Source organism: Maylandia zebra, linkage group LG2, assembly GCF_041146795.1.
Source record: "Maylandia zebra isolate NMK-2024a linkage group LG2, Mzebra_GT3a, whole genome shotgun sequence".
Lineage (NCBI taxonomy): Eukaryota > Metazoa > Chordata > Actinopteri > Cichliformes > Cichlidae > Maylandia > Maylandia zebra.
In genome coordinates this window covers 4,349,631-4,373,311 of record NC_135168.1, presented here as the reverse complement: position 1 = coordinate 4,373,311, position 23,681 = coordinate 4,349,631, and the positions used below count along the sequence as shown (strand labels likewise).

Below are 23,681 nucleotides of genomic sequence, written 5' to 3'. Positions count from 1 at the left end.
CTGCTGCCCCCGCGACCCGGCCTCGGATAAAGCGGATGAAGATGGATGGATGGATGGATACTGGTGCAGTATCTAGAAAATGTGGGAAAATGCTGGCATCATATACAGTACTTAGCTACTTCTGAATAAATTATGATGGGACCCTAAAAAAATTATACAATAATGGATTTCTATACATTTTACATCAGATGAAAACGTTTGTTGTAAGATTCAGATAATTATTTATTAAAAGCGAGACATTTTAAATGAGAATAAGAAAGAAAAGTACTTCTTTGGCAATCGTGGCTCAAGAGTTGAGCGTTCGCCTTGTACTCGGAAGGTTGCCGGTTTGAGCCCCGGCTTGGACAGTCTCGGTCGTTGTGTCCTTGGGTAAGACACTTCACCGTTTGCCTACTGGTGGTGGTCAGAGGGCCCGGTGGCGCCAGTGTCCGGCAGCCTCGCCTCTGCCAGTGCGCCCCAGGGTGGCTGTGGTTACAACGTAGCTGCCATCACCAGTGTGTGAATGTGTGTGTGAATGGGTGGATGACTGGACTAGTAAAGCGCTATACACATAAAGGTCATTTACCATTCAATAACAGAGTCTGAATGAAGCTCAGGTGTTGATGCTGCTCACTGATTGGACGCTTGGTTTCAGCTCTGCTCTCAGTCTTTACTGCACAGGTGAAGGTAGAAAGTGTGACTGGATCTATAGACTGGAAACAGAGAAACATGCTGAACATTTGAAGCTTTGCAGCAGAAATGTTCATGTTACAAATACAGCAGAGCTGATCTGGGATCAGTGTGTTCACACCTGCAGCTACAACAAGGTTTCATGTCTCCACACGTCAGCATGTGAACTTTACTCTGACTCAGTCTGAGCAGTCAGACGGCATATTTTTAAAGTTAACACATCAGCACACACAGAGCTGAGCCCCTCCCACCTGTGCTGAGTTTCAGGTGGAGTCCCGCCTCCTTCCAGGAAGCAGCTCACCTGTGTGTCCGTGTTTAGTGTCCAGGTGTGGAGTGGAGCTTGTTGTTGGTGTGTGAAGAAACTGTAAGTTTGCTTTGTTTCCTCCTTTAACAGTTTATCTTTAGGAACTTTACTGTTTGTTCAGCTCGTGTTTGATTTCTTCACACAACAAACTGTGTGTGTTTGTATTTCCGGTCTCTCCATTAAAGTCAGTGTGTAATGTTTCCTGGCTAACATCAGCTGTGTGCAGCTTAGTTCAGCACAAATCTGCCGCTCCATAGTTCACGGTAACGGACTCACAGCTGGACCAACGAGGCCGAGTGTGTCCGCCACTCTGAGCTACGTTCGTGTTTGTGTACTTGTAGTTTGTACTTTGAGTTCACTCAGAGCCCACAGAGGACGCAGCGTACGTGATGACGTCACAGCCCTTTACCTCCTTTACTGTCACTGTGATTAATATTTACACACGAGACACCTGCAGAGCTCTGACGCTAAGCTAGCACACAGCATGCTAACACTAAGCTAATGCTAAGCTAATGCTAAGCTAGCCAAGAACAGGTGTGGAAAGGTTTTAGGAATATCACCAACTACAAGCCTAAAACCCCCCACTCCACTGATGACTTGCACTTGGCCAACACCCTCAACAACTTCTACTGCCGTTTTGACGAGCCATCAGGCAGCCTTCACACCTCCAACGGCCCCAACAATAGAGACACTTTGGACACTCATTCCCCCACCTCTCCCCCCTCCATAGAGCCATCACCACCTTCAAACACTTCACCTACAACACCCCCCTCCTCACCCCACACAAAAGAGGATTTCACACCACCTCCTCCGACCACAACTCTTCATATTCATGAAGCAGATGTGAGGAAGCAGTTTAAGAGTCTGAATGCTCGAAAAGCTCCCGGCCCAGACGGTGTGTCTCCTGCCACCCTCAGACACTGTGCAAACGAGCTGGCCCCAGTGTTTTCTGGCATTTTTAACTCCTCACTGCAGGCATGTCATGTGCCTGCCTGCTTCAAGTCCTCTACCATAATCCCTGTCCCCAAGAAACCTAGGATCACTGGACTAAATGACTACAGACCCGTGGCTCTGACATCTGTGGTCATGAAGTCATTTGAGCGCCTGGTTCTCTCCTATCTCAAGACCCTCACGGCCCCCCTCCTGGATCCCCTGCAGTTTGCATACAGAGCCAACAGGTCTGTAGATGACGCCATCAACATGGCCCTACACTTCATCCTGGAGCATCTGGACTCCCCAGGAACCTACGCCAGGATCCTGTTTGTGGACTTCAGCTCTGCCTTCAACACCATCCTTCCAGACCATCTCCGAGGCAAGCTTTCCCAGATGAATGTGCCTGATCCCATCTGCCGGTGGATCACTGACTTCCTGACGGACAGGAAGCAGCACGTGAGGCTGGGAAAGAATGTCTCGGACTCCCGGACCATCAGCACCGGCTCCCCTCAGGGCTGTGTTCTTTCTCCTCTGCTCTTCTCCCTGTACACCAACTGCTGCACCTCCACCCACCAGTCTGTCAAGCTAATCAAGTTCGCAGATGACACCACCGTCATTGGGCTCATCTCGGACGGGGACGAGTCTGCCTACAGGAGGGAGGTTGAACGTCTGGTGTCCTGGTGCAGCCACAACAACCTGGTGCTGAATGCCCAGAAGACAGTGGAGATTATTGTGGACTTCAGGAAGCACACAGCCCCACTCCCCCCCATCATCCTGACTGACACCCCCATCACCTCTGTGGACTCATTCCGCTTCCTGGTGTTAAGATTCAAGAATTGAGAAAGGGTACAAGAGGTGATCGAAAAATAACCACACTGGTCCGGCCGGGTGAAGTCAAACGAAGATTTTAATTCACATGTGGGAAGATCACTGAACACAGCAATTGATCTTCAACTTACTAAAGCACAAACAATTATTTTATAACATCAGGGTTTGTTTACTGACGCCCCTTCATGCGTCACAGATACATTTTATACATAGATCAGATCAACATCATCATGACTTTTCACCTAGAAAATCATCTTCTATTTTCATGGCTAGCCCTTCCTGTCTACCTTTCAGTTCTTGTCTTGTTCCTCTTTCTTGCCGAGACACCAAGAAACGGTTCCTCTTTTACCAAGACAATTTTACAGTTACAGCCAAACATAACTAACCTCTCCTCTAAATAAATCTAATTTAAAGTGTGTGTGTGTGTGTGTGTGTTGACCTCACATGCTCTTTGTGTCACCTCTTCACCTACTGTCTGTGTCTCGTCCTCAAATGCTCTTTCTCAATTCACCTGTTGCACTTCTGACCTTTTACCAGACCAGAAGCTCACTGAGACTATGTGTATGTCTTCTACTAAATAAATGTTTTAACCAAGAACCTCTACTAAAACCTTAATACAAGAATATGAACATATAAAAGATAATAAAATAAACTGATATAAGTGTTTTGTAAGCATGTATTGCAATTCCTTCTATGTTCTAGTTTTCCCTCAGCATGTATCACCTGAACAGTCACGTCAGTGAGGCTTACGACCTTTAAAGAACCTGAACATCAACTCAAATAAGCACAGATATGCAATATGTATAAAATAGTTATAACTGCACCTGAAATACAAAGTTAGCATCATCATAAACATCTTAAGGCCATCTTAAAGCTATCTATTACCTTGTTAAAGCAATGATCATACTGCAGATTATATTATGCTGGTAAAATACTTTTTGTTCATCCCCACAATTCCCCCTTACGACCTCTGGCACACCAGAGGTCGATACACAGGTTGTTGTTCACTCCTCAGTCCACTCGGCTACCTCCAGATCCATCATCGGCATCATGGACATAGGGGCCACCGCCCCAGGGTCCACTGCCTTTACAATCACTTTCTCTACCAACCTTCGGGCACAAGGAATGAGACAACAACCACAGGTCACCAAAATACCCACCAATACAGATAGAGACAACATAATTGACAGAACAAGCCCCTTCCACTTTCCCTTTTTTACTCTTTTTATTTGAACCACCCCTTTTCAAACTCTCAATTTGTTACCACTCCTTTCTGTAGGCGCGGCGATCTCCTCCTAGGCTGCTCTTCTTTCTTCGGCCTTCCAGGTAGACTACTGGTCGGCCCGTTACACAGGTGAAGAGGTTTATTCTGCCTCTGTTCCTTGACACCTGCGTTCCTTGAAGACGAATTTTCCTCCACCAAGCTCTCGTGTGCGGGTGCACACTGCGACCAGTGGTACCAGGTGTCGCCTTTCCCTTTCAGCTGGACTGCTGTAGCCGTCCGGGCGGTCACCTCATACGGACCAGTCCAGCGGGGCTCCTTCCTCTTTCGCTTAATGACCTTCAGCCACACTGCCTTTGCGTCCGGGACCTCTCCGTTCCCCGTGGGTCTCTCACAAGTGACCTGTTTTGTAAAGCTGGACACAAGAGCCTTCAACTCATTAAAACATTCTGCATGAGACCTGTTGCTTGTCCTGGGCTGCTCCACCGGGACCACTGTCCAGGGTGCTGGAAACTGTCTCCCAGTCAGCAGCTCATAAGGGGTGAAACCTGTGGATTGGTTAACAGAACATCTTATGGTCATCAAAGCAATGGGCAGGGCTGCGACCCAATTTAGCCCTGTCTGCGCACAAATTTTAGCCAACTTGTTTTTCAAATTTAGGTTCATCCTCTCTACCTTTCCTTGAGATTGAGGATGATAGACCGTCCCGAACTTATGTTGCACTCCCAACATCCTCTCTACCTCTTGCAAATCTTTATTCTTGAAGTGAGTACCATTGTCTGATCTAATTCTCTTGGGAAACCCATGCCTTGGAATGTAATGATTGATTAAGCACTTAATCACACTTTTCGCATCTTCACATTTGGTCGCCCATGCTTCGGGCCATCCAGTCAGAACATCCACACACACCAACAAATACCTCACCCCACCTGGGCCTGTATCAATCATGTCGGTATAATCAATCACGACCTCTTCTCCTGGCCTTTCTGGCATGAGAAACTTACCAGCTTCAGGTTTTACTGCTGGCTTTGGGTTGTGTGCCCCACAAATTAGGCACGTTCTGGCCTTTTCCAGTATCATCCTTCTCAAATCAGGATGCCACCATCGGCACAAATTTCTCTCCATCTGTTTCACTCCCACGTGACCAAGCCCGTGAGCCTCATTCACCTTTTGTTCCGTCATTTTGGCCGTTAAAGCGGGACGCCCATCTGGCCCCCTCCACAAACCGCCATCTTGCCAGGCTCCTTTGTTTTCCCACACCCCCTTTTCCTCTGGGGATGTCTCCTCCTGAGCCTGTCTAACTTCTTCCATGCTGTTAGTGCTAACCTCCTCTTCTGGGGTTACCTGCACCAGTTGTCTCTGTCCTTTGTAGCCCGCTGCTTCCTTTGCGGCTTCGTCAGCTTTCTGATTTCCTCTTGCCACCATACTGTCTGCTTGTGAGTGGCCTTTGCATTTTATAATACTTACCTCGTCTGGGTCCTCCAGGGCCTTTTCCAGTTCCTCCATTTCCTTTTTGTGACAGATGGGTGCATTAGTGGCCGTTCTGAACCCGGCTCTCTTCCACTGAACCAGTTCCACATGAGCTGCTCCAAACGCATATGCTGAGTCAGTGTAGATGTTCACTCTCATGTTTTTAGCCAGCCTCAGGGCTCGAGTTAGGGCTATCACTTCAGCTCTCTGGGCCGACTGTTGTCCCTCAATTTTTCCTGCTTCTTTGACCTGAAACTCAGTTCCTACTCTACAGACTACTGCATAGCCCGCTTTCAATCCTTCTTCATCTCTGTGGCAGCATCCATCTGTGAACCAATCCTCAGCTCCGTATATGGGCTCTGCCTTCAGGTCTTCCCTGATTTTTCCTTCAACCTGGGCTTTCTTAATACAGTCATGTGGTTCTCCTGACCCCATTAGGTCTGCCATATTTATTCCTTCATGTGTGAATATCAAATTTGGCGCCTCTAAAATTTTGCTCAACCTTTGTTGCGTCAGTGGAGTCATTGTGAATACCTGTGAGTTCACATAGGCCACTACACTGTGTGTGGTGAGCACTTTCAGTGGGTGTTCCCTCACTATATGTGCTGTTTTCTGAATTATCTTTGCTACTCCTGCTGCGTGTTGTGTGCATGTGGGATGCCTTGCTTCTGTTGAATTTAATCTTATGCTGACATACATAAGTACATCCCTACCTCCCCCTTTTTTCTGAAACAACACACCATTCACAACTCCCTTTGTTTCTGAAACATCAAGATAAAATGCCTCATCATAGTTAGGTGTGGCCAGATCTGTGGCTCTTGACAAATCCTGTTTTAGCGAAATGAACGCTGTCTCTGTGTCCGGCGTCCAAGGCAATTCAGCCTTCAGATTTCGAACACCAACTTTCTTGATCAGGTCCCTTAAAGGGGCCGTTTTACCCGCATAGTTCGGAATGAACTGCCTGCTGTAACCTGTCAAGCCAAGAAAGGAAAGCAACTCCTTCACAGTTCTTGGTTTTGGATGTGTCAGAATTTGGTCTCTGTGTGTGTTCATTAACCCCACTGATCTGTGTGCGATCACCCGGCCCAGGAATGTTACCTCTGGCCGGACCAACTGCAGTTTTTCTTTGCTCACTTTGAAGCCACACTCCGCCAATCTGTTCAACACCACGAGCGATGCTGCCATACAGGCCGCTGCTGACGGGGCTGCAATAAGAAGATCATCAACATACTGTATTAATGTACAGCCCCCTGGCAGTTGACATGGGGACAATGCCTCTTTCAACACCTGATTAAAAATTCCTGGTGAGAGTGCAAAGCCTTGTGGTAGGCGTGTGTACCTAAATTTGCGGCCTCTGTATGTGAATGAGAAAATGTCTCTGAGTGACTCGTGCAGTGGGAGACAAAAGAATGCATTCGCTAGGTCAATACATGTGAACCACTCTTGGTCTTCAGTTTTGTGCTTCTATTATGGTCTGTTAAATGGTATGTCAGACTTCAGCTGGAACAGGACAGGCGAACAATTAGCTAGACCTACATCTGTGGGCCCTGCGGACCACAAAGTACCAGGCAATTTTGAGAGCTCAGCTACTGCATCAGGATGATCCATTCTTTCCCTGCCATGTATTCTGGAGATTTCTTTATGTTCTAAGATCACTGCATCGTTGGACAAACAAGTTATGCGATATATTTTACATTTTGGTGCATACCAGACATTTGGAATTTGGGTGCTTTGCCAACATGCGTTGTCCAGCGCCCGCTTGACCATTGGTCCCAGATCTCTTGGCCCATGACCCTCGTGGACCGCCAATGTAATGTGAGGGGCTGAATCCTCTCCCACATTGTACCAAGGCAGTTGTTCATCAGTAAATTTCACAGCCGCGGCCACACCTTCTGGTCCAACATAAATGTTATGTGTTTGCACATTCCACGTCTGTCCCTCAAGATCAGACTGGAACTGTTCCCGATAGATATCGTTATCTTCCCTATCATAAAAGAGTGTAACGTGGAAAGGATCTCGCGGAGGGGAATAGACGGCCAGGCTCATTATCCAGGGTTTCCATAGCTGATAATGTCTCAAAATGCCTTCTTCCACTAGCCTCCCCCAGTAGATTTCGGCAGTGGGTTGTTCAGAGTTCTGGACTAGATATTGAGTCTTTGAAGGTGATCCCAGTTTCACAAGCAGGTCCCTGCCCATGAGATTTTCCAGGCACCTGTGAGGACACCACATATTGGTGCTTCAAAGTCTGTTTTCCCAGCTGTGTCAATGCTGGATCTGTCAATGGCAGTGTCATTGAAATCCCGGAAAAGCCTACCACATTAACTGTGTGACAGGAGAGTGTTGCACTCTCTGGTGTGTCTTTCAATGTTGAGTATGTTGCTCCAGTATCCACCAGGAAGGGCAATTCAGTGCCTTCCACGGTCATTGACAGCATGGGTTCTGCCGCCCCCCACTCTGTTCAGTTTCTCCGGGCTCCGTCAGTATTGCTCCCCCTCCCAGCCCCAGTCGGCTACTGGGTACTGGGGGGCTGGTGCTGCATTCGGGTTTGGAGCTTGATGTGCTCCCCTGTAAGCAACTCTTTGTCTTGGGGCTCCTTGTGCCTGGGGCTGATAGCCTCGCCTCTGATAATTTCGCTGCGATTCAGGGCATTCTCGGGACCAGTGTCCTTCTGCTCCACATCTCAGACACGCAGTCCAAGACACTCTGCCAGGATTCCCCGGATTCCGAGCCCTTTGTCCTCCCCTCACGGATCCACCACGCCCTCTCTGCGGTCCACCGGTCCCCCAATTCCCTACGGGTTGACGCTGCCTTGGTGCATTGGCGGGCCAACGGTCATCAGGGTAGAGACCCGGATCCTGATCTGGCCAGTCAGGCACAGGATCGGGCTGAGGCCTTGCCACCATTATAGTCTTATTTAGTTATTTTTTCTTCGCATTATATTTTTCGCGAGCCTCACCCAGCTGCAGCCTAAGCAGCTGCGCCTGTACTTCATCTAACTCTTTCTTTTGTTTGTTCGTCAAATCCTGTTCCTGCTGAAGTCTGTGGGTCACATGTCTGTCCCACTGCACCGAGTCTGCAACGGCAAAATCTGGGTTCTTTTCCAAGTCAACTGCAACCTGGTTGGGCAGCCCTGCCAGCACTGCCGAACGAAAGCACGCTCTACTTTCACCCTCCTTCCCCGGATGTATTCCTGTTCCTAACAACCATTGTTCCTTTGCTTTAGCTAAACACTCTCTGGGTGTGTTTTTGGGATCCCAAATAATTTTTGGAATGGCTCCAGAGTTAGGAGTTGGGTCCTTCTCCCGGACTGCATCTGCTAAGTCATTCTGCACCTCATGATATTTCAGGTCATTTGCATATCTGGTTGTTTGAGCTATCTGCTCTACATCTGCTAACCCACCACCCAGCATACAACGTCCGGCCAAAGCGCGAAAATCGCCCAGCGCTAATTCTTCTCCTTCCCAATGTTCTCCCTTGGTTATTGGTGGAAGTTGTTTAACCAATGCTTCCAAATCTCTCACCTTATAGGCGCGATAAACTGGTTCGTTCTTTGGACCTGCTATTAGAGGCAGATTTAAACCAGGGTCAGGAGCTCCTTGTTCAAAACTCACTTTTCTACTCTTCCTCGACTTTCCTTTTCCCTTTGAGCTCCTAAATATGGGCTGTCTCTGTGCTTGGTCTCTCTTCACACTTCTTTTCCTCAAAATTAGGCTTGTACTTGGTTGGGGCTCAGGTCCTCCATCTTCGTCCTCCTTATCATCCTCTTCTTCTGATGACGTTGCACGGTCTTCATTCTCCTCTTCTGGCCCTCCCTGCATTACTCTCTGCTTTATAACCTCCAATGCCGTTAATGCCTCTATGGACGCACGTAGGGCCTCATGCATTTGTCCATACACTTCTCCTTCAGTTTTTAACACCAAGCTCAGAGGTATTTTATCACCCAGCCCTTTCTGTTGGGATGTAATAAGTTTACTTACCTCAACCTCCATCGCTTGGCACTCTTTCTCTGCTGCTTTTAATGCTCCAGGGGAAGCCAAACGAATAGCTTTCTTAAGCTGTTCAAGCTGATCCTTCAGAGGTTTGCATCCCCTTTTCCCACTAGGTGTCGCACCCGAGCTGTCAGCCATTCTCTGAAACACAGACTTACCTCTTCCAATGGCGTTGGTCGACTCCACCTTCTAGGTCTCGGTCACCCAGACACGCTTAACTTTCGGTTTCAGTCTTCGTCTCGCTGTTCTCGCAACCACTGGCTCCTCTTCCCCTGCTCGGTGACACACAAAGTTTAACCCAGCACTTTAAACGCTGTCCTCGCGTTCTCAAGCGTTGACACTCAATCAAAATTATTCGCCCTCAAAGTGTTAATATATGACACCAGCAACCCTTATGCGCGACGCGCTCACCTCCGTATACTTACCTCTCCAATAGTTCCTCGGATTAGTGTTTTTTCATTTATTTTAAACCCATTAGCGGCGCTGCGCGTCCCTTATATACTTTACAGCAACACACCCTCAAGGGTCCCTCAACTTGTCCCGTACTAATAAGTCTAAAACCAAGAAATCACCTTTATGACATTATGTCAAAGCTTTCTCCATGTTGCACAGCCTGCCACAGGTTTAACAAAAAAATCGCTGCCCGAGAAGGCTCCCACATATCAAGGTGGTCGTTTTCACAAACTTCCAGCAGACCCTCAAATAAACAAAAACAACGACCCAGGCAGGCTTCCAGTTCAGCCTCCTCAATTTCTATGCACACTGAAAACTCATGGGGAGATTCTTCTGTCTCCCCGTGTCCTACACAATTCACCTCCAAATGATCCCCTACAATTGAAATTTCAGTGTGGAATGACGCAGAGATTAACATTTCCTTATTTATTCACTATATGTAACCTGAATTTTCTCTCTCTTATCAAATAACAAAGGTTATCTTTACAATTTGTTATTGAACTACTAATTAAGTTGCTTTTTATGGTGTCAGTGATAAACTGCCCCTAAAAAGTCCACTTTATTGCGTGCTCATTGAGTTACTCCTATCAAAACTATTTAACAAGTTCAATTTACACATACTCATTAATTTGTCACGCTTATTAGTGGCTCATGGTTGCTTAAAGCCTATGTCTGACTTGACCACAGAGTTAGAGCATCATTCAATCCTCCCAGGATGACCACTCCACTTACTCTGCATCCAGTCAGCTCATGCATTAACAACCCTTGCAGACTGTAACCCTTTTATTTTTTTTTGTTTATGCCTTCAAATCTACCTTAAATCTTCTTACCTAAACGTTGGTTTTAAACACAAACAATTCTTATATTCTATTTTGAAACGTTGTCACCATTCATATATTTACAATGTTATTATTTACTAAGCCAGCATTTTAATCGCAGACATTTATCCACATTTGCAAACAATAGTTATAGAGCTGAATGACACACAAAACCGAAAGCATAGTCCTCTCATGCGCTCTGCATCTGCTGCCTCATTTGCATGCACACACTCTTCATCTAAGAATAGCAGCAGGCAGTCAGTGCATTGCTGACTCGACCCACAGAGATCTTTTTTATTACAGAGACGTCTTATATTTACAACTGCACAGATTTTAAACCTTTTAACACCTATCGAATTTCGACAAATTTAACATAACAGTTTAACCGATAAACTCCCTGAGTTTTTTGCGATCAATTAACCAGTATCTGTCCAACAGTTTCTGGCCTCATCTCTAAACTCCCTAACTCAATTTAAAAGTGTCCAACACCCAAGGTCCAACCTTTGCTGCCCAAAAAAGCGCAGATACCGTTCCAAACGGTAAGGAGATTCTAACTCCTAGTTATTCTGGAGTGCCCCAAGCTCCACAGTGACCAACTGACTATCCCTCTTCGAGGACAATGCATAAGCGTCCTTTGCATTGGCAAGCGTTACCTCTGAGCACTGCGCTTCCTACCAGTCCAACTGGCGTTCTTGAGTAATTTATAATACTTTGGAACAACAGTAAAACACCCAACCAAGTGTAAGACTGAAGCAGGTCCAACCTTATAATCAAAAAATAACCAAATTCCCTAACCTACTAAACGGTCCAACCGCATTCAATCATTACCAGCAGTCCAACTGCTTTAAATCCTCAGATTCTTATCAAAATCAAAACAGACATGCACCAGTAACTTCAGTGAGTAGACTTAAATTTTATCATGTCCAATTTGGCACACTTTGGAAATAATTCAACAGGTAGTGCCTTACCTTTTGGATAAGCCGGCTTATGCCCACTCACTTCAACCACTGGAATTCATGTCTGCCCGTCTGACCACCTCGGACCACCGCTCACACCTCCACTTTTTTCCCTTACTCAACCACCGGACGAAGCCCCCAAATGTTAAGATTCAAGAATTGAGAAAGGGTACAAGAGGTGATCGAAAAATAACCACACTGGTCCGGCCGGGTGAAGTCAAACGAAGATTTTAATTCACATGTGGGAAGATCACTGAACACAGCAATTGATCTTCAACTTACTAAAGCACAAACAATTATTTTATAACATCAGGGTTTGTTTACTGACGCCCCTTCATGCGTCACAGATACATTTTATACATAGATCAGATCAACATCATCATGACTTTTCACCTAGAAAATCATCTTCTATTTTCATGGCTAGCCCTTCCTGTCTACCTTTCAGTTCTTGTCTTGTTCCTCTTTCTTGCCGAGACACCAAGAAACGGTTCCTCTTTTACCAAGACAATTTTACAGTTACAGCCAAACATAACTAACCTCTCCTCTAAATAAATCTAATTTAAAGTGTGTGTGTGTGTGTGTGTGTTGACCTCACATGCTCTTTGTGTCACCTCTTCACCTACTGTCTGTGTCTCGTCCTCAAATGCTCTTTCTCAATTCACCTGTTGCACTTCTGACCTTTTACCAGACCAGAAGCTCACTGAGACTATGTGTATGTCTTCTACTAAATAAATGTTTTAACCAAGAACCTCTACTAAAACCTTAATACAAGAATATGAACATATAAAAGATAATAAAATAAACTGATATAAGTGTTTTGTAAGCATGTATTGCAATTCCTTCTATGTTCTAGTTTTCCCTCAGCATGTATCACCTGAACAGTCACGTCAGTGAGGCTTACGACCTTTAAAGAACCTGAACATCAACTCAAATAAGCACAGATATGCAATATGTATAAAATAGTTATAACTGCACCTGAAATACAAAGTTAGCATCATCATAAACATCTTAAGGCCATCTTAAAGCTATCTATTACCTTGTTAAAGCAATGATCATACTGCAGATTATATTATGCTGGTAAAATACTTTTTGTTCATCCCCACACTGGGTACCACCATCACCCAGGACCTGAAGTGGGAGCCCACCATCACCTCCGTCATCAAGAAAGCCCAGCAGAGGATGTACTTCCTGAGGCAGCTGAAGAAATTCAACCTGCCAACACGGACGATGATGCAGTTCTACACTGCAATCATCGAGTCCATCCTCACCTCCTCCATCACCGTGTGGTACGCTGGAGCCACTATCAGGGACAAACAGAGACTGCAGCGTGTTGTGCGCTCTGCTGAGAAGGTGATTGGCTGCAGACTCCCATCTCTGCAGGACCTGTACACCTCCAGGACACTGCGGCGTGCAGCTCGGATCTCAGCTGACCCTTCTCACCCTGGACACAGTCTGTTTGACCTGCTCCCCTCAGGCAGGAGGCTCCGGTCCATTCGCACCAGAACCTCTCGCCATAAGAACAGTTTCTTCCCCTCTGCTGTTGGACACATGAACAATAACCGTATGACTGTTCCCACCACTAACACATGACCCTACGCTGTGTTCACTGCATCATTCCATGTTTGGCACTGATCACCACCTGCACTCATGTATATATCTTTCTACGTAGCACTTTAATTCTTATTCTCATGTATATATCTCATGTATATCTCATGCACATATCTTTCTACGTAGCACTTTTAATTCTTATTCTTACTTTTATTTTTTCATGTCTATTTAAGCGCAATTTATGACACTATGTTTGCACTGAAGCACCGCAGCAATTTCCTAATGTTGTAAACCTGCTCAACATTTGGCAATAAAACCCTTTCTGATTCTGATTCTGATTCGGATTCTGAGAATCACTAAATTCTTCTCATCCCTGTCAGTATCATACATGTGCTGTATAATGTGATAAATGTAGAGGTGCTGGCTGTTCTCTCACTCTGCTGTTTAGCTGTAAAGGACGCCTCCCTGCCTTTGTCTCATTCATGACCTTTAATAGTCTCTTCTAACATGCAGAGATCTGTATGATCTGTTTCATAGAGTCTAACCAGCCTGTACAGGTAACAACAACAGTCACTGCATCACTGACACACAAACGTCATCTCTGTCAATAACAACATTCATACATGGAATAAAAACACATCAGTGGATCATTGCTGGAGCTGATGTTTGTGCTCCTGGTGCAAAGGCTCTCAGTTTCCTCCTTGAAATAACATCAGTGGTGGGTCAGCGACATGCTTTCTTTCCCTCTCAGGTTTAAATATCTGGGACTCTCCACCGTTTGGTTTTAGAGCTGAAGAAGCTTCTCTGATGAAACGTCTTCCAGAAACTTAAAGACGTCTCTTTTCTCTCCAAGCTCCTTAGATCACATGACCTGGATGACTGAACCTACAGACATATTGACCTGGTTTCTAGGTCACATGACAGGTCAGAGGTCAGCGACTGTAACTCAGTTCCTCCTGTTAATGTGAACTCACTGAGTGTTTGTGGTTTACCTCTCAGACTGACTGAAGATGATGATGGAGGAAGAGGAGGACAGAGCAGAGTCTGCAGGGTCCAGCTGTCCGTCTGTGAGGAGTGACCGGTCCAAAGAACGACCTCCAGACTTCAGTGGTGAACCTGGAGCAACGAGGTCAGAGAGCTGAACTCACTGAGTAACAGAAATAATTCTGCACTGACATTATAATCAGTGTTGACTCTGGTTGATTGTCTGACTGTGTTTGTGAGCTGAGAGGAAATGAAAATGAGTTTGTAACAAAAATCAGTTTTGTCCAGTTTTCCTGTAAAAAGCTGAACTCTAATCTAAGAGGATGTTACTGACAGGAAACAGCTGCATTATCTGCAGTCTGTGTGATCACAGCTGCTTCAATCATGTTTGTGTCTGCAGAGGTCAGAGGTCACAGTCTGCAGGGTCCAGCTGTCCGTCTGTGAGGAGTGACCGGTCCAAAGGTGGAAATCCAGCCTTCAGTGGTGAACCTGGAGCAACGAGGTCAGAGAGCTGTGATGACTCCTTTACATGTTTGTGCTTCCTGGATAAATATGACCTGAAACATCCTCAGATTGTTACAAAGATCCATTAAAAAGAAAACATCCATCCATCCATTCGCTTCCGCTTATCCTTTTCAGGGTCGCGGGGGGCGCTGGAGCCTATCCCAGCTGTCATAGGGCGAAAGGCGGGGTACACCCTGGACAGGTCGCCAGTCTGTCGCAGGGCCAACACATAGGGACAGACAACCATTCACACTCACATTCATACCTAGTGGCAATTTGAATTATCCAATTAACCTATCCCCACAAGCTGCATGTCTTTGGACGGTGGGAGGAAGCCGGAGGACCCGGAGAGAACCCACGCAAACACGGGGAGAACATGCAAACTCCACACAGAAAGACCCCGGTCTGATGGTGGAATTGAACTCAGGACCTTCTTGCTGTGCGGCAACAGTGCTAACCATCGTGCCACCGTGCTGCCACAAAAAGAAAACAATGAAAGAGAAAAGATCCAAATGTTCGACTTGGTCATTTGCTGTTTGAGGACAGTGATGCTCATATCTGTGGGGAAAGTGTGACCTGAGTGGGTTCATGTTTGTCTTTAAAGAACAGAGCTGCTCTGATTCTCTTTGTGTCTGATCTGTTAAACAGTCTGAGAGGTCACACAGAGACCCAGCAGCTAAAGCCTGGATCATACTGGCTGCTGTTACTCCATCAGGACAACACTGAACCACAGTGGTGTGGATGTAGTGGATAAATCCCACCATACTGATGCTCAGAGTTAACCACAGGGAACAAAACCAGATGTTACCTTCAGATTGTGACCTTTGGAGTGGACGATGCAGATTTCAATAGAGAATAAATGTTGTTGTTTTTCAGCTGTGAAGAAAGAATCTAATTTTCTGAACTTAAGAATTTATGATGCTGGAAACAACATGGAGACTATAACACAACATTTCCACTGTGTTCATAGAATGAATGTAAAACTGTCAGACATTCATTAAATATGCAAAATGTCTACAGAAGCATCAGAGGGTCAGACGTGAAGCACTCAGTGATTTTGATCAAATGACTCATCAGTTATTGATCTGTACTACACTGATCTACCACGTTAGTAAAGCTGGTGTTCTGGTGGTGGAGGGAGACTCGGATCATGTTCTGGTTTTGGAGCAGTGATCTGCTGATGGTTCAGTTTGATGAGCTTCTTCAAAATCATCCCTGACATCACCACTGAAAGGACGTCCATGAAAACACTGAAAATTACTGATATGTTCACAATCTGAGAGTTTAAAACTTGACAGACTTGATTCAGATGAAGTTATTTGAGCAGAAACTCCTGGATCTTTATCCTGTGTTGATCTAATCCTTCATGGTTCCTCCACAGAGTGGACCAGCAGAGCTCAGAGGTTCCCAGTGGTCAGTCTGCCCAGCAGCATCAAACACAGCTGGACTCCATATTTATGGTCTGTACATGTACAACAACTACTGTTACATCTGTTCTGTTCACAGTCATCTCCATGCTGCTCTTTGTAGACCAGTGGATCGTCAGTGTGTCCAACATGGATCTGATGTTTGGCTCCATGATTTCAGTCTGATTGGCTCATTCATAAATATTCTGTTCCAGCTGCTGGAGGACAACATCATCACTTTTGTGAAGAACGAGCTGAAGAAGATCCAGAAGGTTCTGATTCCAGATTACCCAGAATGCTTAGAGAGTCAGAGGAGCAGCAGCAGAGAGGCGTTTGTGAAGATCACAGTGGACTTTCTGAGGAGAATGAAGCAGGAGGAGCTGGCTGACCGTCTGCAGAGCAGTAAGAGGATTTATCTAAAGATTTAAGCTGCTGGATAAATGAGACATTTAAGCAACATGTTTTAAAGATTAGTTCTTTTTGGAATTGAGTGTTTATTTTTCTTCTCATTCAGAACTTCAAGCTGCAGTTTGTCACCGTAACCTTAAATCCACCCTGAAGAAGAAGTTCCAGTGTGTGTTTGAGGGCATCGCTAAAGCAGGAAACCCAACCCTTCTGAATCAGATCTACACAGAGCTCTACATCACAGAGGGAGGGACTGCAGAGGTCAATGATGAACATGAGGTCAGACAGATTGAAACAGCATCCAGGAAACCAGACAGACCAGAAACAACCATCAGACAAGAAGACATCTTTAAAGCCTCACCTGGAAGAGACGAACCAATCAGAACAGTGCTGACAAAGGGAGTGGCTGGCATTGGGAAAACAGTCTTAACACAGAAACACAGCCTGGACTGGGCTGAAGACAAAGCCAACCAGGACATCCAGTTCATATTTCCATTCACTTTCAGAGAGCTGAATGTGCTGAAAGAGGAAAAGTTCAGCTTGGTGGGACTTGTTCATCACTTCTTTACTGAAACCAAAGAAGCAGGAATCTGCAGCTTTGAAGACTTCCAGGTTGTGTTCATCTTTGATGGTCTGGATGAGTGTCGACTTCCTCTGGACTTCCACAAAACTACAATCCTAACTGACCCTAGAAAGTCCACCTCAGTGGATGTGCTGCTGATAAACCTCATCAGGGGGAAACTGCTTCCCTCTGCTCGCCTCTGGATAACCACACGACCTGCAGCAGCCAATCAGATCCCTCCTGACTGTGTTGGCATGGTGACAGAGGTCAGAGGGTTCACTGACCCACAGAAGGAGGAGTACTTCAGGAAGAGATTCAGAGATGAGGAGCAGGCCAGCAGGATCATCTCCCACATCAAGACATCACGAAGCCTCCACATCATGTGCCACATCCCAGTCTTCTGCTGGATCACTGCTACAGTTCTGGAGGATGTGCTGGAAACCAGAGAGGGAGGACAGCTGCCCAAGACCCTGACTGAGATGTACATCCACTTCCTGGTGGTTCAGGCCAAAGTCAAGAAGGTCAAGTATGATGGAGGAGCTGAGACAGATCCACACTGGAGTCCAGAGAGCAGGAAGATGATGGAGTCTCTGGGAAAACTGGCTTTTGATCAGCTGCAGAAAGGAAACCTGATCTTCTATGAATCAGACCTGACAGAGTGTGGCATCGATATCAGAGCAGCCTCAGTGTACTCAGGAGTGTTCACACAGATCTTTAAAGAGGAGAGCGGACTGTACCAGGACAAGGTGTTCTGCTTCATCCATCTGAGTGTTCAGGAGTTTCTGGCTGCTCTTCATGTCCATCGGACCTTCATCAACTCTGGACTCAATCTGCTGGAACAACAACAGAGAATCTCTACATGGTCTAAACTATTTAACAAACTAAAACTTCAATCTCTCCACCAGAGTGCTGTGAACAAGGCCTTACAGAGTCCAAATGGACACCTGGACTTGTTCCTCCGCTTCCTCCTGGGTCTTTCACTGCAGACCAATCAGACTCTCCTACGAGGTCTGCTGACACAGACAGGAAGTAACTGGCAGACCAATCAGGAAACAGTCCAGTACATCAAGAAGAAGCTCAGTGAGAATCTGTCTGCAGAGAAAAGCATCAATCTGTTCCACTGTCTGAATGAACTGAATGATCGTTCTCTAGTGGAGGAGATCCAACAGTCCCTCAGATCAGGAAGTCTCTCCACAGATGAACTGTCTCCTGCTCAGTGGTCAGCTCTGGTCTTCATCTTACTGTCATCAGAAGAAGATCTGGATGTGTTTGACCTGAAGAAATACTCTGCTTCAGAGGAGGCTCTTCTGAGGCTGTTGCCAGTGGTCAAAGCCTCCAACAAAGCTCTGTGAGTAAATCTGTGATCATGTTTATTTTTAAAATGTTGATTAAAAGTGGTCATAGATTTCTTCCATGACAGATCCATGTCCTAAAACCATGAGACAGCGTAGTTGTATAGTATAAAAGAAAAAAGGAGAACTTTTGACCACAATATTGTAACTTGAATGAACTTTTGATACAGCCTTTAAACATAAAATTTATGAACAGAATCAGTGACAAAGGGCAGCCCTGGTGGAGCCCATCACCCACCGGACTTATTACTATCCAACGTATTGCCGGCTATGCCAACCAAGCTCTTGCAATGGTTGTAAAAGGATCGAATGGCCCGTAGCAATGGCCATAAAATGTTTCTCAGTTTTATTATTTTCAGTCACATCTGTTTTTGATTATTAACTGAATATTTTAAAATTCAGGCTTTTTATGTTATACAAAACATCATATTTTCTTATGTCTTGTATTGATTCTGAAGGAATAGTTTTCATCAGTATCGCAGATACCAGCCTGAATTTTACTTTGTATTGGATCAGGAAGGAAATCAGTGGCATCACACATCACTTACAGCAACTTCAGTACCTCTTCATTTTAATAAACTGGGGGGAGTTGCACCAAGATTCAGTATGAGATAAAGAATTATTTTTAACTGTAAGGTTGGAGAAATCTGTTTTTGGAAATTGGAAGAACAGGTCATCTTAAAAATCACTGCATTGTAGTTTTATTCAGGCCCCTTCAATCTGTGATCGCTGTTGCTTTGCATTGTAAATGCTACTATTACAAAAGTCACAAATATTAGTGTATGTGTGTGTTATTGGGTAATAAACCAAAAGAACAGAATCTACCAGCACCTCACTGATTTCTGCTTAAAAACAACAAAAACAGCAATAAAGCTCTGATTTGTTTGGTTGATCTTGTCTCCCTTCCCGCTTGATGTCAGACTGAGTGGCTGTAACCTGTCAGACAGAAGCTGTGAAGCTCTGTCCTCAGTCCTGAGCTCCCAGTCCTCCCGTCTGACAGAGCTGGACCTGGGTAACAACAACCTGCAGGATTCAGGACTGAAGCTTCTGTCTGCTGGGATGAAGAGTCAATACTGCAAACTGGAAACGCTGAGGTCAGATCAAGCGATATCGATTTTTTTTTCATCAATTAACATCATTTAATCAATTTCATTTGGAAAAAATTTACATTGTGTGTATGTTTTGTTTTTTTAATGAATCCATGCAAGTCACAGTAAACTGCCACATTTGACTTTTGTAACATGAGGCAATAAGGATTCCAGCATGTCCTGGAAACATACATGCCAACCCTCCCGATTTTTCCGGGAGAATCCTGAATTTCAGTGCCCCTCCCGAAAATCTCCCGGAGCCACCATTCTCCTGGAATTCTCCTGATTTTCCACCAGGAAAACAAAATAGAAAAACCATATCCCAGAATTCATAGCGCGGCCCAGCCAATTCCAGTTTCCAACAATGGCTGCAGCTACTTAGTTTTAATATTGCTCTTATTACTCTTTCTGGGTCACAAAATAAACTTTTAACATATTTTCAGGCGAGAATGTCGTATGTTTTGTTTTTTTAATGAATCCATGCAAGTCACAGTAAACTGCCACATTTGTCTTTTGTAACATGAGGCAATAAGGATTCCAGCATGTCCTGAAACAGTGTTGAAATATTGTAAATGTAGTAGCTCCTCATGGCACCATGAATACTTTAACACAAGTGTTTCATGTCTTCTTGTCATCCTTTCTTCAGACTGAGTGGCTGTAACCTGTCAGACAGAAGCTGTGAAGCTCTGTCCTCAGTCCTGAGCTCCCAGTCCTCCCGTCTGACAGAGCTGGATCTGGGTAACAACAACCTGCAGGATTCAGGACTGAAGCTTCTGTTTTCTGCAGTGGAGAGTCCAAAGTGTACACTTGGGATTCTCAGGTCAGGATTCAGTCTTTTCTGATGATGATTTAAAACCTGAGTCAGGTCGATAAATGGCTTACTCATTTACAACAGACATGATTTGTTAAATCACCTTATATATGTGTGCTTAAGTTCTGTGCTGCTCTGATTTATTGCCCGTGCTGTCTTTCAGTTCAGCTTTGTCGAGTCTCTGGTAGGATTTCTTTTACATGACCTGTGTAAAAACAAAACAGGAAACACATTAAGCTGAAGTAAGATGCACAATTTGAAAAATGGGGCACAAAAAATGTTGCTGCTTTCTGGAAAGTGCGTCTAAGAAGACCCAATGGAGAAAGTGAAGAGAAAAATCAAAGGTTAAGAAGAAGAAAATGGCAGAGGCAGTTTCTTTTGGACTGCCTGCAGATGGGGCGAGACTCTAGAAACAGGGATGATTGGAGAAAATGCAAAGAGGCCAGGAGATGAATACTCTGGTGTTCTGGGGATAGTGGGAGTGAGAGGGAGAGATGCCAGTAAATGATTTCAAGGATAAATTTCAGAGAATCAGAGCTAAGAAACCAAAGCAAGTGGGGAACTACAAACATGTGGACAGACTCATAATTAGGCCAAAGACACATTAAAGGAATTATTACAGGTTTAGAAACAGGGATGGATATGAAGGAGCTTAGCATGAATTTGCATTGAGGGAAAAATAGCAACGAGCATCAGAGGAAACAGTTAGGAAAACTAAGAGGATGTACTGGCAGGAATACTGCAGTACTTTAGGAAGAACTACACCAGTTCAGAATGTGTGGAGTACAGTAAAGAACATGAATGCAGACAGGAAACAACAGCAGCTGTTGTAAAGTAAATTCAAACTCCTTCATTAAATGCAGCTGGTTGAGTTGAAAACAATGGAGACTGATTGTGTTACGTTGTTTATTCTCTATAGAAATGGAGCAGAAGGAGTGCATGCAGAGCTGGACGTGGGCTGTATATACATGCGTGTATCTGTGTTGTCTGTGAGCAGAGAAAACAAAGCGCTGGAAATGTCCAGTGTATCATAAGCCAGCCAGTCCTGTTACTGCAATTCACTTCTTCACCAGAAAGTGTCACCATCAGGCTTCAACAGCAGTTTCCAGTATTAATAGTGTTAATGAGCTACAGGTCGTATGGATGGGAAAATGTAGAGATGCTGGGCAAACAATATGATCAAATCCACAGTGGGAATAATTGAAGTGATGACGGCAGGTGTAGAGAACAAAAATGAATCATATTGAAATGTTAAATCGGGAAAATCCTGGAGAAGAGGATAGTTCTAATGTTCAGTTTGTAATGTTGAATTCAACACAGCTCTTAAATGCATAAAAATGACTTCACCTGACGTCAGACTGAGCAATCGGATTAGCTACTGATATTGATTTAACCCTTTTAGACCTACCATAGAACCAAGTCCGCCAGAGCTTATATTATATTTTTAGATGCTGTAGAGCCATTTTTGGGAGCATTTCAAGTTACTATACATCAGTACAACCATTACAGCCTAAATTTTAATAATATGTATGTATTAAGTGCATAGTAATTACATAAATTGCAAAAAAGTGCAATAAACTACAAAAAAATTGAAAATCGTTTTTGTTTTTTTAACATATATTTCTAGTTAGAGAAATTTAAGAGGCTTATCCCTCAAAACTGTAAATACAAAAAAGTTGCACAAAATAGTTTCCCACCACAGGAAATTTATTTTGAGTGCCTTCATAGTTTTATTTTTGAAATACACCAATTTTTATATACTGCAGCAAAAATGAAAATAAATATTATACTGCAAATTTGCAAAATAACAGCATATGCATCAAAATAAACTATTTCCAGCAGTGCAATATGAGTCCTAAGCATATGTGGAAGGAAACTGTAACCTAGGACAAGCTGATGGCATAAGATGTAAGTACAATTCCTCAGGTTTTATATGCAAAAAAAAATATTGCGCTAGCTCACGTGGTTACAGTGCTACCGGGATTTAAAAATATTTGCACAAAACGGAGTGTGCCCACTCTGACCAGTTTTAAAGGGTTAAAGCAAGAAAATATGGTATTAGCATTAGCTGCCAATTCCTATTCACCTAAAATTAGCATTACCTGCTAATGGCAGTCTAGTTAGCATTAACTCCTCACTAATGTAATGCTAATTCACATCAAATTATCTTTAGCTTTAGCATTAGCTGCTAGCTTCAGCCTACCTAGCACTAGCTGCTCACATTGTTAAAAGGGAAGAGAAAACCATATTAGCATTAGCTGGTAATAATTATTCACCCCTAATTAGAATTAGCCACTAATGGCAGCATACTTAGCATTAACTCCTCACATCGTTATAATGCAAATGAGGTTAACTTGAATTAAATTAGACTGCCGTTATTAGCTAATGCTATTTAGCAGTAGCTGCTCACATTGCTATAAAGCAAAGGAAAACGATATGAGCATTAGGTTCTAATGCGTATTTGCCTTAAATTAGACGTAGGTGCTAATGGCGGCCTACTTAGCATTAGCAGCTCAGATGTTGTAATGCTAGGAAAAAGAGTGTTAGCATTAGCCGTTCACATTGTTATAAAGTTAAGGGAAATAGTGTTAGCATTAGCTACTCACATTGTTAAAAAGTGTTAGCATTAGTGCATAATGCTAATTCACATCAAATTAGCATTAGTTAATAACGACAGCCTATCTAGCATTAGCAGTTAATGTTGACCTTGGCCCACTGGAAAAGTTCAGAACTAAAGATTTAGGAGTGTTTCTCGATAGCTCTTTCTCATTTGAGAAACAAATAAATGTTGTTATTAAAACCAGCTGTAAGCTTTATATTGTTGATTGTCATTTCCCATATGGAAAAGATATATAAATCTTATAAAGTTTGTATCTGTCTTGTGTGAAACTTGTATGAAAAGCATACAAGAGTGAAAACAGATATAAGATCCCTTGAAAAATTATATAATGAAACTTGTATGTTTTCGATACTTACTAAAACAATATATGAAAGTAATGAGAAAGTGGCCACTTTCGTGAGTATGACTTTCATCATATAAGTTTTTAGTCTTTTCCATATGGGATATGCTTAAAAATATTTACTCATACATGCTTAGTTTTATAATCGATTGGATGATGATAGAGGTTCGATCCTCAGTAGTCTGTAAAGACTCTGTGTGCCTTCCAGAGTGCTCTGGCATGCACACACCACTTGGGGCCATGAGAGAGGTCGTACCCTCTCTTACTGATTTATGGTGTAGGACAGGGGTCTCAAACTCAATTTAGCTGGGGGCCGCTGCAGGCAGAGTCTGGGTGAGGCTGGGCCGCATTAGGTTTTCCACAAGAAAGGCATGGTTAAAAAATTCCAATCTTCTCAAATCTCTTTATTTTTATTTTTT

The 23,681-nt window shown here is 44.1% G+C and overlaps 1 protein-coding gene across 1 annotated transcript; it reads left to right on the top strand.

Annotated features, from left to right (window-relative positions):
- The first annotated feature begins 852 nt into the window (after positions 1 to 852).
- On the top strand, positions 853 to 21,799 carry LOC143413217 (protein NLRC3-like). Its single transcript, XM_076875965.1, has 10 exons — positions 853 to 1,033; positions 14,044 to 14,114; positions 14,190 to 14,319; positions 14,575 to 14,676; positions 16,060 to 16,138; positions 16,300 to 16,486; positions 16,599 to 18,399; positions 19,324 to 19,497; positions 20,138 to 20,311; positions 21,222 to 21,799. The coding sequence occupies exons 3-10, from the start codon at positions 14,201 to 14,203 to the stop codon at positions 21,334 to 21,336; spliced, it is 2,751 nt and encodes a 916-aa protein (XP_076732080.1). The 5' UTR covers positions 853 to 1,033; positions 14,044 to 14,114; positions 14,190 to 14,200; the 3' UTR covers positions 21,337 to 21,799.
- Positions 21,800 to 23,681: the final 1,882 nt, after the last annotated feature.